At 46.3% G+C, this 13,258-nt stretch overlaps 1 protein-coding gene across 40 annotated transcripts in view; it reads left to right on the top strand.

Annotated features, from left to right (window-relative positions):
* The window catches only part of EIF4G3 (eukaryotic translation initiation factor 4 gamma 3), a 455,276-nt gene that overhangs the window by 265,369 nt on the left and 176,649 nt on the right, over nucleotides 1–13,258 (top strand). For all 40 annotated transcript variants that reach the window (XR_006276414.1, XM_043500160.1, XM_043500159.1 and 37 more), the window contains one exon: nucleotides 4,300–4,422. Coding sequence is in view for 39 of the 40 variants with exons in the window: in XM_043500160.1 (XP_043356095.1) it covers nucleotides 4,300–4,422 (123 nt within the window). In the remaining variant the exon portion in view is untranslated. The remainder of the gene's footprint in view (nucleotides 1–4,299; nucleotides 4,423–13,258) is intronic.

The following is a 13,258-nucleotide window of genomic DNA, read 5'->3' as shown; positions in this document are numbered from 1 at the left end:
TTTCCTCTCCTCCAAGTGCTTCAGGATTGATTCTTTGAGGACCTGCTCCATGATTTTTCCAGGGACTGAGGTGAGGCTGACCGGCCTGTAGTTCCCAGGATCCTCCTTCTTCCCTTTTTTAAAGATGGGCACTACATTAGCCTTTTTCCAGTCATCCGGGACTTCCCCCGTTCGCCACGAGTTTTCAAAGATAATGGCCAAGGGCTCTGCAATCACAGCCGCCAATTCCTTCAGCACTCTCGGATGCAATTCGTCCGGCCCCATGGACTTGTGCACGTCCAGCTTTTCTAAATAGTCCCTAACCACCTCTATCTCTACAGAGGGCTGGCCATCTCTTCCCCATTTTGTGTTGCCCAGCACAGCAGTCTGGGAGCTGACCTTGTTAGTGAAAACAGAGGCAAAAAAAGCATTGAGTACATTAGCTTTTTCCACATCCTCTGTCACTAGCTTGCCTCCCTCATTCAGTAAGGGGCCCACACTTTCCTTGGCTTTCTTCTTGTTGCCAACATACCTGAAGAAACCCTTCTTGTTACTCTTGACATCTCTTGCTAGCTGCAGCTCCAGGTGCGATTTGGCCCTCCTGATATCTTTCCTACATGCCCGAGCAATATTTTTATACTCTTCCCTGGTCATATGTCCAAGCTTCCACTTCTTGTAAGCTTCTTTTTTATGTTTAAGATCCGCTAGGATTTCACCATTAAGCCAAGCTGGTCGCCTGCCATATTTACTATTCTTTCGACTCATCGGGATGGTTTGTCCCTGTAACCTCAACAGGGATTCCTTGAAATACAGCCAGCTCTCCTGGACTCCCTTCCCTTTCATGTTAGTCCCCCAGGGGATCCTGGCCATCTGTTCCCTGAGGGAGTCAAAGTCTGCTTTCCTGAAGTCCAGGGTCCGTATCCTGCTGCTTACCTTTCTTCCCTGCGTCAGGATCCTGAACTCAACCAACTCATGGTCACTGCCTCCCAGATTCCCATCCACTTTTGCTTCCCCCACTAATTCTACCCGGTTTGTGAGCAGCAGGTCAAGAAAAGCGCTCCCCCTAGTTGGCTCCCCTAGCACTTGCACCAGGAAATTGTCCCCTACGCTTTCCAAAAACTTCCTGGATTGTCTATGCACCGCTGTATTGCTCTCCCAGCAGATATCAGGAAAATTAAAGTCACCCATGAGAATCAGGGCATGCGATCTAGTAGCTTCCGTGAGTTGCCGGAAGAAAGCCTCATCCACCTCATCCCCCTGGTCCGGTGGTCTATAGCAGACTCCCACCATGACATCACTCTTGTTGCACACACTTCTAAACTTAATCCAGAGACACTCAGGTTTTTCCACAGTTTCGTACCGGAGCTCTGAGCAGTCATACTGCTCCCTTACATACAGTGCTACTCCCCCACCTTTTCTGCCCTGCCTGTCCTTCCTGAACAGTTTATAACCATCCATGACTGTACTCCAGTCATGTGAGTTATCCCACCAAGTCTCTGTTATTCCAATCACGTCATAATTCCTTGACATCACCAGGACCTCCAGTTCTCCCTGCTTGTTTCCAAGGCTTTGTGCATTTGTATATAAGCACTTGAGATAACCTGTTGATCGCCCCTCATTCCCAGTATGAGGCAGGAGCCCTCCCCTCACAGACCTTCCTGCCTGTGCTTCCTCCCGGTATCCCGCTTTCCCACTTACCTCAGGGCTTTGGTCTCCTTCCCCCGGTGAACCTAGTTTAAAGCCCTCCTCACTAGGTTAGCCAGCCTGCTGGCAAAGATGTTCTTCCCTCTCTTCGTAAGATGGAGCCCGTCTCTGCCCAGCACTCCTCCTTCATGGAACACCATCCCATGGTCAAAGAATCCAAAGCCTTCTCTCCGACACCACCTGCGTAGCCATTCGTTGACCTCCACGATTCGACGGTCCCTACCCAGGCCTTTTCCTTCCACGGGGAGGATGGACGAGAACACCACTTGCGCCTCCAACTCCTTTATCCTTCTTCCCAGAGCCACGTAGTCCGCAGTGATCCGCTCAAGGTCATTCTTGGCAGTATCATTGGTGCCCACGTGGAGAAGCAGGAAGGGGTAGCGATCCGAGGGCTTGATGAGTCTCGGCAGTCTCTCCGTCACATCACGAATCTTAGCCCCTGGCAAGCAGCAGACTTCTCGGTTTTCCCGGTCAGGGCGGCAGATAGATGACTCAGTCCCCCGGAGGAGAGAGTCCCCGACCACCACCACCCGCCTTCTCCTCTTGGGAGTGGTGGTCGTGGAACCTCCAACCTCAGGACATCGCATCTCATGCCTCCCAACCAGCGGAGTCTCCTTCCGCTTTCTCCCCTCAGACATATCATCTGGTCCACTCTCCGCATTGGTACCTGTGGAGAGAACATGAAAGCGGTTAGTTACCTGTGTCTGTGTTACTGGAACCCGGACATTCCGCTTACCTCTTCTGGAGGTCACATGTTGCCAAGCTTCTTCACTGGCCTCTTGGCTCCTCTGTGCAACCTGCTCTACATCTTTAGAGCTTTGTGCCCCTAGAAGGCTATCCTGAGTTTGGTCCAGAAAATCCTCAGTCTCTCGTATACAACGCAGGGTCGTTACCTGTTGCTCCAGACCTTCAATCTTCTCTTCCAATATGGAGACCAGCTTGCACTTTGTACAGACAAAGTCGCTTCTGTCCTGTGGAAGAAAGACAAACATGGCACATCCAGTGCAGGTCACAACAGCTGAATTCCCCCCTTCCATATCACCTACCTACTACGGAGCTTCCTCAGAGACGTTGGCAAGATGTAAGCCTCACTGGGCTCGCTCCAGGCGAACTCCCAGGCAAACTCCTGCTGTGAGCTGCTCTGCTGTCCCCGCTGCTCCACTGGTTCGCTGCCGCTCAGCTGGTTCGCGAGGCTCCGGCTATTTTTAAACAGCCAGGCTTCCCTGACGCAAACACACAGACACCCTAATGCCCGCCCCCTGCAGGCTAGCAGCCAATCAGACACTCACTCAGGCTCCCTCCCAGCAAACACACGCTCGGATACTTCCTCAGCAAGCAAACACACACACTCGGATACTTACCAGTCCCAGGCAAACTCCTGCTGTGAGCTGCTCTGCTGTCCCCGCTGCTCCGCTGGTTCGCTGCCGCTCAGCTGGTTCGCGAGGCTCCGGCTATTTTTAAACAGCCAGGCTTCCCTGACGCAAACACACAGACACCCTAATGCCCGCCCCCTGCAGGCTAGAGTTCCCTCAGCCTCTCCTCATAAGTCATGTGTTCCAGTCACCTAATCATTTTTGTTGCCCTCTGCTGGACGCTTTCCAATTTTTCCACATCCTTCTTGTAGCGTGGGACTCAAAACTGGACACAGTACTCCAGAGGAGGCCTCACCAATGTCGAATAGAGAGAAACGATCATGTCCCTCAATCTGCTCGCAATACCCCTACTTATACATCCCCAAATGCCATTGGCCTTCTTGGCAACAGGGGCACACTGTTGACTCATATCCAGCTTCTCGTCCACTGTAACCCCTAGGTCCTTTTCTGCAGAACTGCTGCCCAGCAATTCGGTCCCTAGTCTGTAGCGGTGCATGGGATTCTTCCGTCCTAAGTGCAGGACTCTGCACTTGTCCTTGTTGAATCTCATCAGATTTCTTTTGGCCCAATCATCTAATTTGTCTAGGGCCCTCTGTATCCTATCCCTACCCTCCAGCGTATCTACCTCTCCTCCCAGTTTAGTGTCATGTTGTGAGGATAAATCTATTAAAGGTTATGAGGTGTTCAGATACTGTAGTGATAGGGACCATATAAGGACCTTAAGGGGTACTAGGTTTCTTATCAGTGTTGCTCATGGACCTTTGCCTTTGTCTTTTGTATCTACCTCTGGCTGGCAGTTTAGTCCTCTGGCTAGTAAGTGTCTGGTACATTTAATCCAGAGTAGCAATAAGTACACCCTTTGTTAAAGGGTCATGCACCATCATGGGCTGATTTCTTTTCTTAATTGTTCCACTATTCCTCTGTATTTGGGAAAGATTTGGAAGAGATGCTCACATTTAGACCTGATTGTGATGATTGATGAGTGCCTTATCATCTTGTTGACAGTTATTCAAATACGCTTCATTTCTTTGTGCCTACAGAATGCCATCCTAAATCAGAGCCTTGTCAGTTTGCAATTATAGATTTGATTTGTGTAGCATAGGCTGACCGAGAATACACTGTATTTAATACTTAGTGTAATGGGAAATATATGACTTGTGCATGCTTTCCTTCTCTTTATACTCCCTAGCATGGTGTCTAATGGGAATACCCATTTGAAGTATTTCTCTATTCAATTCTGTAGATCCGAATCCGGGATCCAAACCAGGGGGGCAAAGATATAACGGAAGAAATAATGTCTGGAGGAGGCAGCAGGAACCCTACGCCTCCCATTGTGAGACCCACCCCCACACCTACCCCTCCTCAGGTAATAAGATGGTGAGCTCTGGTAATGTCAGCTTTTGTCATTAACGTCTGCAGAACTTCACTGTTTGCTATTGCCAGTTTCTGTATTTTCCGATCACACTAGGTGCGTTATCATCTCAGATATCTAAATGATCCTTTCATAAATAGGCCATTTAAGGGTTATTGTTAGCTAGTTTTTGGTAATTTTTTGCAAGCCCAAATTCAGAGAAGAGTTGCTGTTACACACTTCCTAACCAGCTTTTGCATGACATTGTCAAGAGTTGTTTTTAAGCATTGTTACAGTAATTGCTTTGTTTCTAAAAGAAAGATCAAGAACAGTGGGGGTCCAGACCTGCTCAATGCCAACTTTGCATCAGTCTTTTCACAAAGAATTACATGTGACTGGACTACTAGGGAATTTACCATAGATATATAGGGGAAGGGATGCAGATCGGGATAAGTAAAGGACACGTCAGAGATCTTCTGACCAATTTGAATGAATTCAGATCAGTGGAGCCTAATGCTATTCACCCAATGGTACTGAAGGAATTAGCTGAAGAAATCTCGGTGCCACTGGTAACAGTATTTTCAAACTCATGGATGACAGGAGAGGTCCCGGAAGATTGGAGAAGGGCTAACATAGTGCCCATCTTTAAAAAGGGGGGGAAAGAAGGAGCTGGAGAACTACAGACTAGTCAGCCTGACTTAGATATCTGGAAAGCTAACAGAAGGATTTATAAAACATTCAATTTGTGAGTACCTGGAGGATTAAGTGGTAATCTAGCAGCTATTATGGATTTACCAAGAACAAATCATGCCAAACCAGCTTGATTTCGTTTTTTGACAGAGTAACTAGTTTGGTGGATGGGGGAATGCGGTGGACATAATATACCTGGACTTCAGCAAGGCTTTTGACACAGTCCCACATGACATTCTGATAAATAAATTGGAGAAATGCAGGCTTGGCAGAACTACCATTAAGTGGATTCATAATTGATTAAACAACCACAAACAAAGAGTAACTATTCATGAAATGATGTCAGATTGGAGGGAGGTTCCACAAGGATCTGTTCTGGATTTGGTATTGTTTAACATCTTTATTAATAACCTGAATGTAGGAATAGAGAGCATACTGATTAAATTTGCAGATGCACAAAACTGGGGAGGGAGCCTGGGATTGGAGAATTGGGTTATAGATCGAGCCCTACCAAATTCACAGCCATGAAAAACACATCACAGACCATGAAATCTGCTCTCGTCTATGAAATATGGTCTTTTATGTGCTTTTACACTGTACTATAGAGATTTCACAGGGGAGACCTGTGTTTCTCAAATTGGGAGTCCTGACCTAAAAGGGAGTTGTTGGGGGGGAGGGTTGGAAGGTTATTGTAGGGGGGTCACGGTATTGCCACCCTTACTTCTGGAGTGTCTTCATCACTGGGTGGCCAGAGAGTGGCGGCTGTTAGCCAGGTGCCTGCCTCTAAAGGTATCACCCCACCAGCAGCACAGAAGTAAGGCCATAGCATACCATGCCGTTCTTACTTCTGCGGGGCTGCTGGCAGTGGCGCTGCCTTCAGACCTGTGAAGGCAGCGCCACCGCCAGCAGCAGTGCGGAAGTAAGGGTGGCAACACCACGCCCCACACCCCTACACAATAACATTGTGACCCCCTCGACAATCCCCTTTTGGGTTAGGACATCTACAGTTTCAACACCGTGAAATATCATATTTAAATATCTGAAATCATGAAATTTGCAATTTTTAAAATCTTATGACCATGAAATTGACCAAAATGGACGGTGAATTTCGTAGGGCCCTAGTTATAGACAACAAAATAAAATTCAACAAAGACAAACGTAAGGTGCTACACTTAGGGAAGAAAAAACAAATGCATAAATACAGAATGGGGGATAATTTGCTTGTCAGCAGCACTGCTGAGAAGGATCTGGGAGTTGTGGTGGATCACAATCTCAACATGAGTCTTCAATGGCGTGCTGTTGCAAAAAAAGCAAATGCAATTTTAAGATGCTACTATGGGATCCAGGGGTGCAACCTGGGACTGTGGGACCACTGTGCCTCCTTTTCTCACGATTCTGGGTAGTCTGTCTCAATGCCTTACTGCTGGCAAGCAGCAAACCCCTCTAGGTGCTGTTACTACTCAGTGCAACCGCATGTGGAGCCCCACACCCACCTAGATTGCATGAATGATTCCCAAGCCACTCATGAATTACACAGAGAAAGACACCAGCCAGATCTCCCAGCCTTGTGCTTTAGGAATATACCGTCTTGCACTGCTCAAAACCCTTTCTTGAGCAATGCAAGTTTATTAATTAGTTCACCACTTCATCAATAGAAAGTGGACATAGCCAGCCTTTGTAACCTGAGCAGATTTACCAAGCACTTCTTCAGTCAAACTGACTGGTAAGGATAAACGTTAAAATACGTTTATTGATTACAAAAAGATAGATTTAAGTGATTATAAGGCATAGGCAAAAAGTCAAAGTTAGTTATCAAAGAAAATAAATTAAACACACAATCTAAATCTTAAATCTGTAAGACACTCGGCAGTATATCTATCAGGCAGTTTTCTTAGCTGTTTCTAGATGTTACAGTTCATAATGCACAGGTTTCACCCTTGAAACCTAGGCCAGTCTCCTCTGTTGGAGTCTTCTGAGTGTTCTTGTTGCTTGCAGCAAAGGTGGGGGTAGAGAAAAGGCAAAGCATGGGGCCACTGTGTTCTGTTTTATGCCCTTATTCCTTGTGCTTGGAGAACATAAAACCAGGCATGTCTGAGCACCAGGCAAGCCTGAGCAATTCCCTTGGTGTGGCCTTGTGCAAGTGAGTCATTCAATTGTAACTCCCTTGCTGGAAAATGGCTGTGGAATGGTTGTTTGACACCTGCCCATTGGTTAGCTCCCTCATTCTTGTCTCTGGGGATTTAATATCTGGGCAATTCCCCAGCTCACAGCATATTTTAGTGACAGCCATACAACACAATCTCATAACTTCATATGCAACAATGATATACATATTTAGATAGAACAGTGGCATTTAGAAGATCATTTCCCACGATACCTCACGACATGCTTTATTTGAAATATCATAATTATATATAAATGATGAATATGGGGTTTACAGGGCACTCCCCCGAGGTATAGAGTGTCACAGGTGCATTAACAGAGGCGCTGCATGCAAGCCATGGGAGGAGATAATACTGCTCTACTCAGTGCTGGTTAGGCCTCAGCTGGAGTACTGTGTCCAGTTATGGTCACCAGTGCATAGAAAGGATGTGCAGAAACTGGAAAGGATCCAGAGGCGAGCGACAAAGATGATCAAAGGGATGGAATGTAAGCCATATGAACAAAGGCTGAAGGAACTGGGTTTGTTTAATTTGGAAAAGAAGAGACTGAGGGGGGACATGATAGTGGTCTTCAAATACTTGAAAGACTTCCATAAAAAAGATGCAGAAAAGTTGTTCTATCTTGCCATAGAGGGCAGGACAAGAGGCAATGGGTGCTAACTACAGCATAGCAGATTTAGATTAAACTTCCTAACTGTAAGAACAATAGGAGATTGGAACAGACTGCCTAGGGCAGAGGTGGGCAAACTACAGTCCGCAGGACCGTCCTGCCTGGCCCTTGGGGAGGCTAGCCCCCGGCTCTTCCCCTGCTGACCCCCCTCCTCCACAGCCTCAGCTTGCCATGCTGCCAGTGGTATGGGTGGCAGGGCTGCGAGCTCCTACTGGGCAGCGTGGCTGCCAGTCCTGGTGCTCTGAGCGGCATGGTAAGGGGGCGGGGAGAGGGGGGGTTGGATAAGGGGTGAAGTCCCAGGGGACCTGTCAGGGGGCAGGGGTGTGGATAGGAGTCGGGGCAGTCAAGGGACAGGGAGCAGGGGGGTTGGATGGGGGTAGGGTCCGGCGGGGAGGGGGCGGTTAGGGGCGTGGGGTCCTGGGATGGGGCAGTCAGGGGACAAAGAGCAGTGGGGTTGGATGGGTTAGGGGTTCTGAAGGGAGCAGTCAGGGGGTGGGAAGTGGAAGGGGGCAGATAGAGGGCACATAGCCTTCCCTACCCGGCCCTCCATAGAGTTTCAGAACCCCGATGTGGCCCTCAGGGCAAAAAGTTTGGCCACCCCTGGCCTAGGGCAATTTTGGAAGCTCCTTCACTGGAGGCTTTCAAAAGAAGGCTGAATAGCTATCTGTCTTGGATGGTTTAGACAAAACAAATCCTGTATCTTGGCAGGGGGTTAGACTAGATGACCCTTGCAGTCCTTTCTAACCTTATGGTTCTATGATTCTACCCTATACAGGAGAATCTTGTATTTTTAATATAAAAATATGACTATTCCACTGAAGCACTGTAAAGGAGAGAAAAGTCCATATGACACATTTAGACTGAATTAATTTGTGCTGTCAACTATGTGCTTTAATATATTCTTGCAGTGTGACCAAGTTAACTTTCCTGTGGGAATGTTTACGGAAGAATTTTCCAACTCCTATGTGCATATATTCTCAACCTTAAAATTACACTTTATTGTTAACCAAGGAAAAAGAATAAATATCCTAAACGGACCCTTCTCACAGCTCTTCTCTCTTGATTTCCCCAGTAAAAAGTCAGCTGTCCAGCTTCCAATTGCTCTACACTCTTGATTCTCCCTACCTCAATTTCATGTGAATAACCCACTAACAGGGAGCGAAAATGACATTGATTTGATGTCCAGGGCTTGCTACATTCAGCCCTGAATCAGGGCCAGAAGAGAACTGTTAAGACCAAAAAATTCTGGTAGCCCTGACATGTATTTGAAGTCCGTATTGTAATGAACTGCCATGGCTAGAAGCGTATTCTTTATACTGTTGAAAAATGCAATTTGGAGCAGTATTGTTGAAATAAAATATGATCATGGCCCCAGATTCTGTCTTCTCGTGGTACAAAAGGGAGGGAGAACTGCCCTAAGAGAGCAATTGACAATTCTCCTGATTTAAGAAAATCCCCTAGTGGCATAAAGCCATGGTGCTGGGTCTATACTACCTTCATTTTTTCCCCCCATCTCACCAAGTGTAGGAGTAGGAGGGGAAAAGGGGCAGAGCATTCTGTGCTCCAACCAACTGAGCATTTCCTAGGGGACTATTCTAACTAACACAATTCAGAGCAGCCGATAACCAACTTTAAGTTAAACTGGGGGCCAGTTCATTCCCCGGTCAGCCTCAGGATTAGAGGAGCAGGAAGGTGGCTTAAAGGTTTTGTTAGACCTGGCAGTCTGGTCCTCAGAGGATTCTGCATGTAGGCTCTTTTCCTCTAGCTCATAGCTTTGCAGGAATACTGTAGACACCAGCTAAATAGCTTTGGAACTAATGGAGAGGAGTGAGGTGGGGAGGGAGGGACACAATATGCACACCAAGTATGTTTTGTAACGGTATTCCCATAGAACAAAGAGATGCTGATACTGTTAGTGATTATTTCGCTTCTTGTTGTCTAAGAGATGCTGATGCTGCTTTGTTGATTATGTTGCTTCACCAGGAAGTGTGACCCAGGTAATTAGTTGCATGGCCCATGGATTCTGGAAAGAGGCATTGTAGGACTTAGGTTATTATCTTATACTGTCAGGTCACTTTGCTGCATTGAACCAGCTCCTGCTAGAAACAGGGAATCAGCTTTACTAATTGCATGTTATCTAAAAATAGGTCTTCCCCTAAATAGATTTATTGGAAAGCATGGTATAAGGAGTTGTCTAGACCAGGGCTTCTCAACCCGTGGGTTGGGACCCAAAATTGGGTCGCCGGAATGTTTCAAAGGGTTGTGGGGCAGCAGAGCTGTAACTGGGGTAGGGTGAGCAGGGCAGCCGCCCAAGGCACAAAGTTGAGGAGGGGCAGTAGGGAGGTGTGGAAAAATGACAACAAAAATGATAGGGGGCAGAGCCCTGCAGAAGGCATGGTATTGCCACCCCTCTCCGCTGCTGTTGGCGACGGTGCTGCCTTCAGCGCTTTCCAGCCCTTTCTCTTCTCTGGCTGCCCAGCTCTGAAGGCAGCGCTGTTGCCAACAGAAGCACAGAAGTAAGGGTGGCAATACCAGGCATAATACAGTATGGTGGCTGCTCCAGGCACTGCAACCTCTGGGGTTCCAGCACCACTCAGATTTGGCCCAGCTGTCAGACTGGTAGGCCAAATTTGAATGAGTGGTATTGCAACCACATGAACCAGGTCACACCTCCAGTCTCACAAATTTGGCCTTTTAGAGGGGCAGGACCAAACCTGAGCAGTGCCGCAACTCTGGAGGTTGCAATGCCCAGAGCGGAGAGCCAAGCCAAGCCAGCACCACAACACAGGATCTGAAGGAGCTGCCACTGTGGTGTAAGTGCCAAGCAGGACATAATCCCCTGGGGGACAGGACCCAAACAAAACCACTCCAGGGCCGCCACCCCCTGGCTATTTACTGTGTCGCAACAGGCCATGAACATTTACAAATGAGTCCTGAACCCAAAAAGGTTGAGAACCACTGGTAAGTTTTTTAAATTTTAAAAAGAAGCCATTTTTAATGATCAGAAAAAGCTTCTGAAAAATTTCATGAAGTGAAAATGCACCTTTTCTGTAGGTTTGAATTATTCAGGAAAGGCCATATTTACCAAATGCTCAAAACCACCTTTGGGCTGATAACAAACATGAGAAATTTCAACCCAAACGGTAATTTTTTCACACCAAGCTGAAGACATAGATTCACAAGAGATGTAGCTCTCATCCAAAATACAGGTATAACTGCCCTGATGCTATTGCTCTGTATGCTTTTGCACCTTCCCTGCTTTTTATATCTCCTGTCCTCAAGGCATCTTCTCATCGCAGTCAACATCTCTGACTAAAGAAGATTTAGAAGGGAATGCTCTTCAATGAACATGATATGTTGGTTTCAGAGTAGCAGCCGTGTTAGTCTGTATTCGCAAAAAGAAAAGGAGTACTTGTGGCACCTTAGAGACTAACAAATTTATTTGAGCATAAGCTTTCGTGAGCTACAGCTCACTTCATCGGATGCATTTTCTCCAATGAAGTGAGCTGTAGCTCACGAAAGCTTATGCTCAAATAAATTTGTTAGTCTCTAAGGTGCCACAAGTACTCCTTTTCTTTCTATGGTATGTTGGGGAAGGGTCAACATGGTTTTTGTAAAAGGAAATCATTTCTCATCTACTAGAATTCTTTGAGGGGGTCAACAAGCATGTGGCAAGGGTGATTTGGTGGATATAGTATACTTAGATTTTCAGAAAGCCTTTGACAAGGTCCCTTACTAAAGGCTCTTAGGCAAAGTAAACTGTCATGGGATAAGAGGGAAGGTCCTCTCGTGGATCAGTAACTGGTTAAAAGATAGGAAACAAAGGGTAGGAATAAATGGTGAATTTTCAGAATGGACGGAGAGGTAAATAGTGATGTCTCCTCAGGGGTCTGTACTGTGACCAGTACTGTTCAACATATTCATAAATGATATGGAAAAAGGGTTAAATAATGAAGTGGCAAAATTTGCAGATGATACTAAATTACTCAAGGTAGTTAAGTCCAAAGCAAACTGTGAAAAGTTACAAAAGGATCTCACAAAACTGGGTGACTGGGCAACAAAATGGCAGATGAAATTCTATGTTGATAAATGCAAAGTAATGCACATTCGAAAAAATAATCCCAACTATGTATATAAAATGATGGGGTCTAAATTAGATGTTACCACTCAAGAAAGAGATCTTGGAGTCATTATGGTAGTTCTTTGAAAACATCCACTCAGTGTGCAGCGGCAGTCAAAAAAGCTAACCGAATGTTGGGAATCATTAGAAAAGGGATAGATAATAAGACAGAAAATATTATATTACTTTTATATAAATCCATGGTATGTCCACATCTTGAATTTTGCATGCAGGGACTGTTGTCATGGAAGTATGCAGGGCCATTAATCATCTCCTACCATGCATGACTGTGACTTCCAGCATGTGCAGGACATAATGGATGGATTTGCAGCAATGGGCTTCCCAAACTAAGCAATACATGACACGCATATATATCCCTATTTTCGGCACCTGACCACCCTGCCACAGATTACATCAACAGAAAGGGCTACTTTTCTATGGTTATACAAGCGCTGGTGGATCACTAGGGAGACTTCACCGACATCAGTGTGGACTGGTCAAGGAAGGTGCATGACATGTGCATCTTTAAGAACACAGGATTGTTTTGAAAGCTACAAGCAGGAACTTTCTTTCCTGACTAGTGGATTACCATTGATGATATTAAAATGCAAGTTGTGATCCTACCTCTTACTCCCCTGTCTCATATAGCTGTACATCAGCCACCAAGGAAAGATTTAACTACTGGTTCAACAGGTGCAGAATGACAGGTGAATGCCACTAGCCTGTTGACTGTCATGATGCCAGCTGAAGTTATCTCCAACTGGTGTGGGAAAGTGTCTTACTGTGGAGGGAAAAATAAGTCTGCCATTCCTAGAAACCTTCAGGAGAGGATTGCAGAGGACCTCCATGAAAGTTTCATTGAGATATCTCACAAGAGCTCAGGGGACAACATCCCTGTGTACATAAACAAACTAGTCCACATGCCCTCCCCCCACAACTTTACAGGGAAATGAAAAGCAAATAACTCTACTTCTCCTGTTGTACTGCTATCTCTTGAAGTATGAGTTAATTAATGATAAGTTAGTAGCTGTGTTCTGCTAAGTTGGGGCACCATCACTGTAATGGGAAGTACATTTATACAATTACCCAGGGTTCCTTCCCCTGTATCAGGCTCGCCTTTGCTCGTCTGCCGGGATTGACTTTACTGCAGTCGAGTCTCAAACAGGTCTTGGCTCACAGCATAGCTGGACCCCCTGGTCGAATGTCCCC

The sequence above is a fragment of the Dermochelys coriacea genome, chromosome 18, assembly GCF_009764565.3.
Source record: "Dermochelys coriacea isolate rDerCor1 chromosome 18, rDerCor1.pri.v4, whole genome shotgun sequence".
Lineage (NCBI taxonomy): Eukaryota > Metazoa > Chordata > Testudines > Dermochelyidae > Dermochelys > Dermochelys coriacea.
The sequence above is the reverse complement of the archived record's forward strand: the minus strand, read 5'-3'. Positions and strand labels throughout refer to the sequence as shown.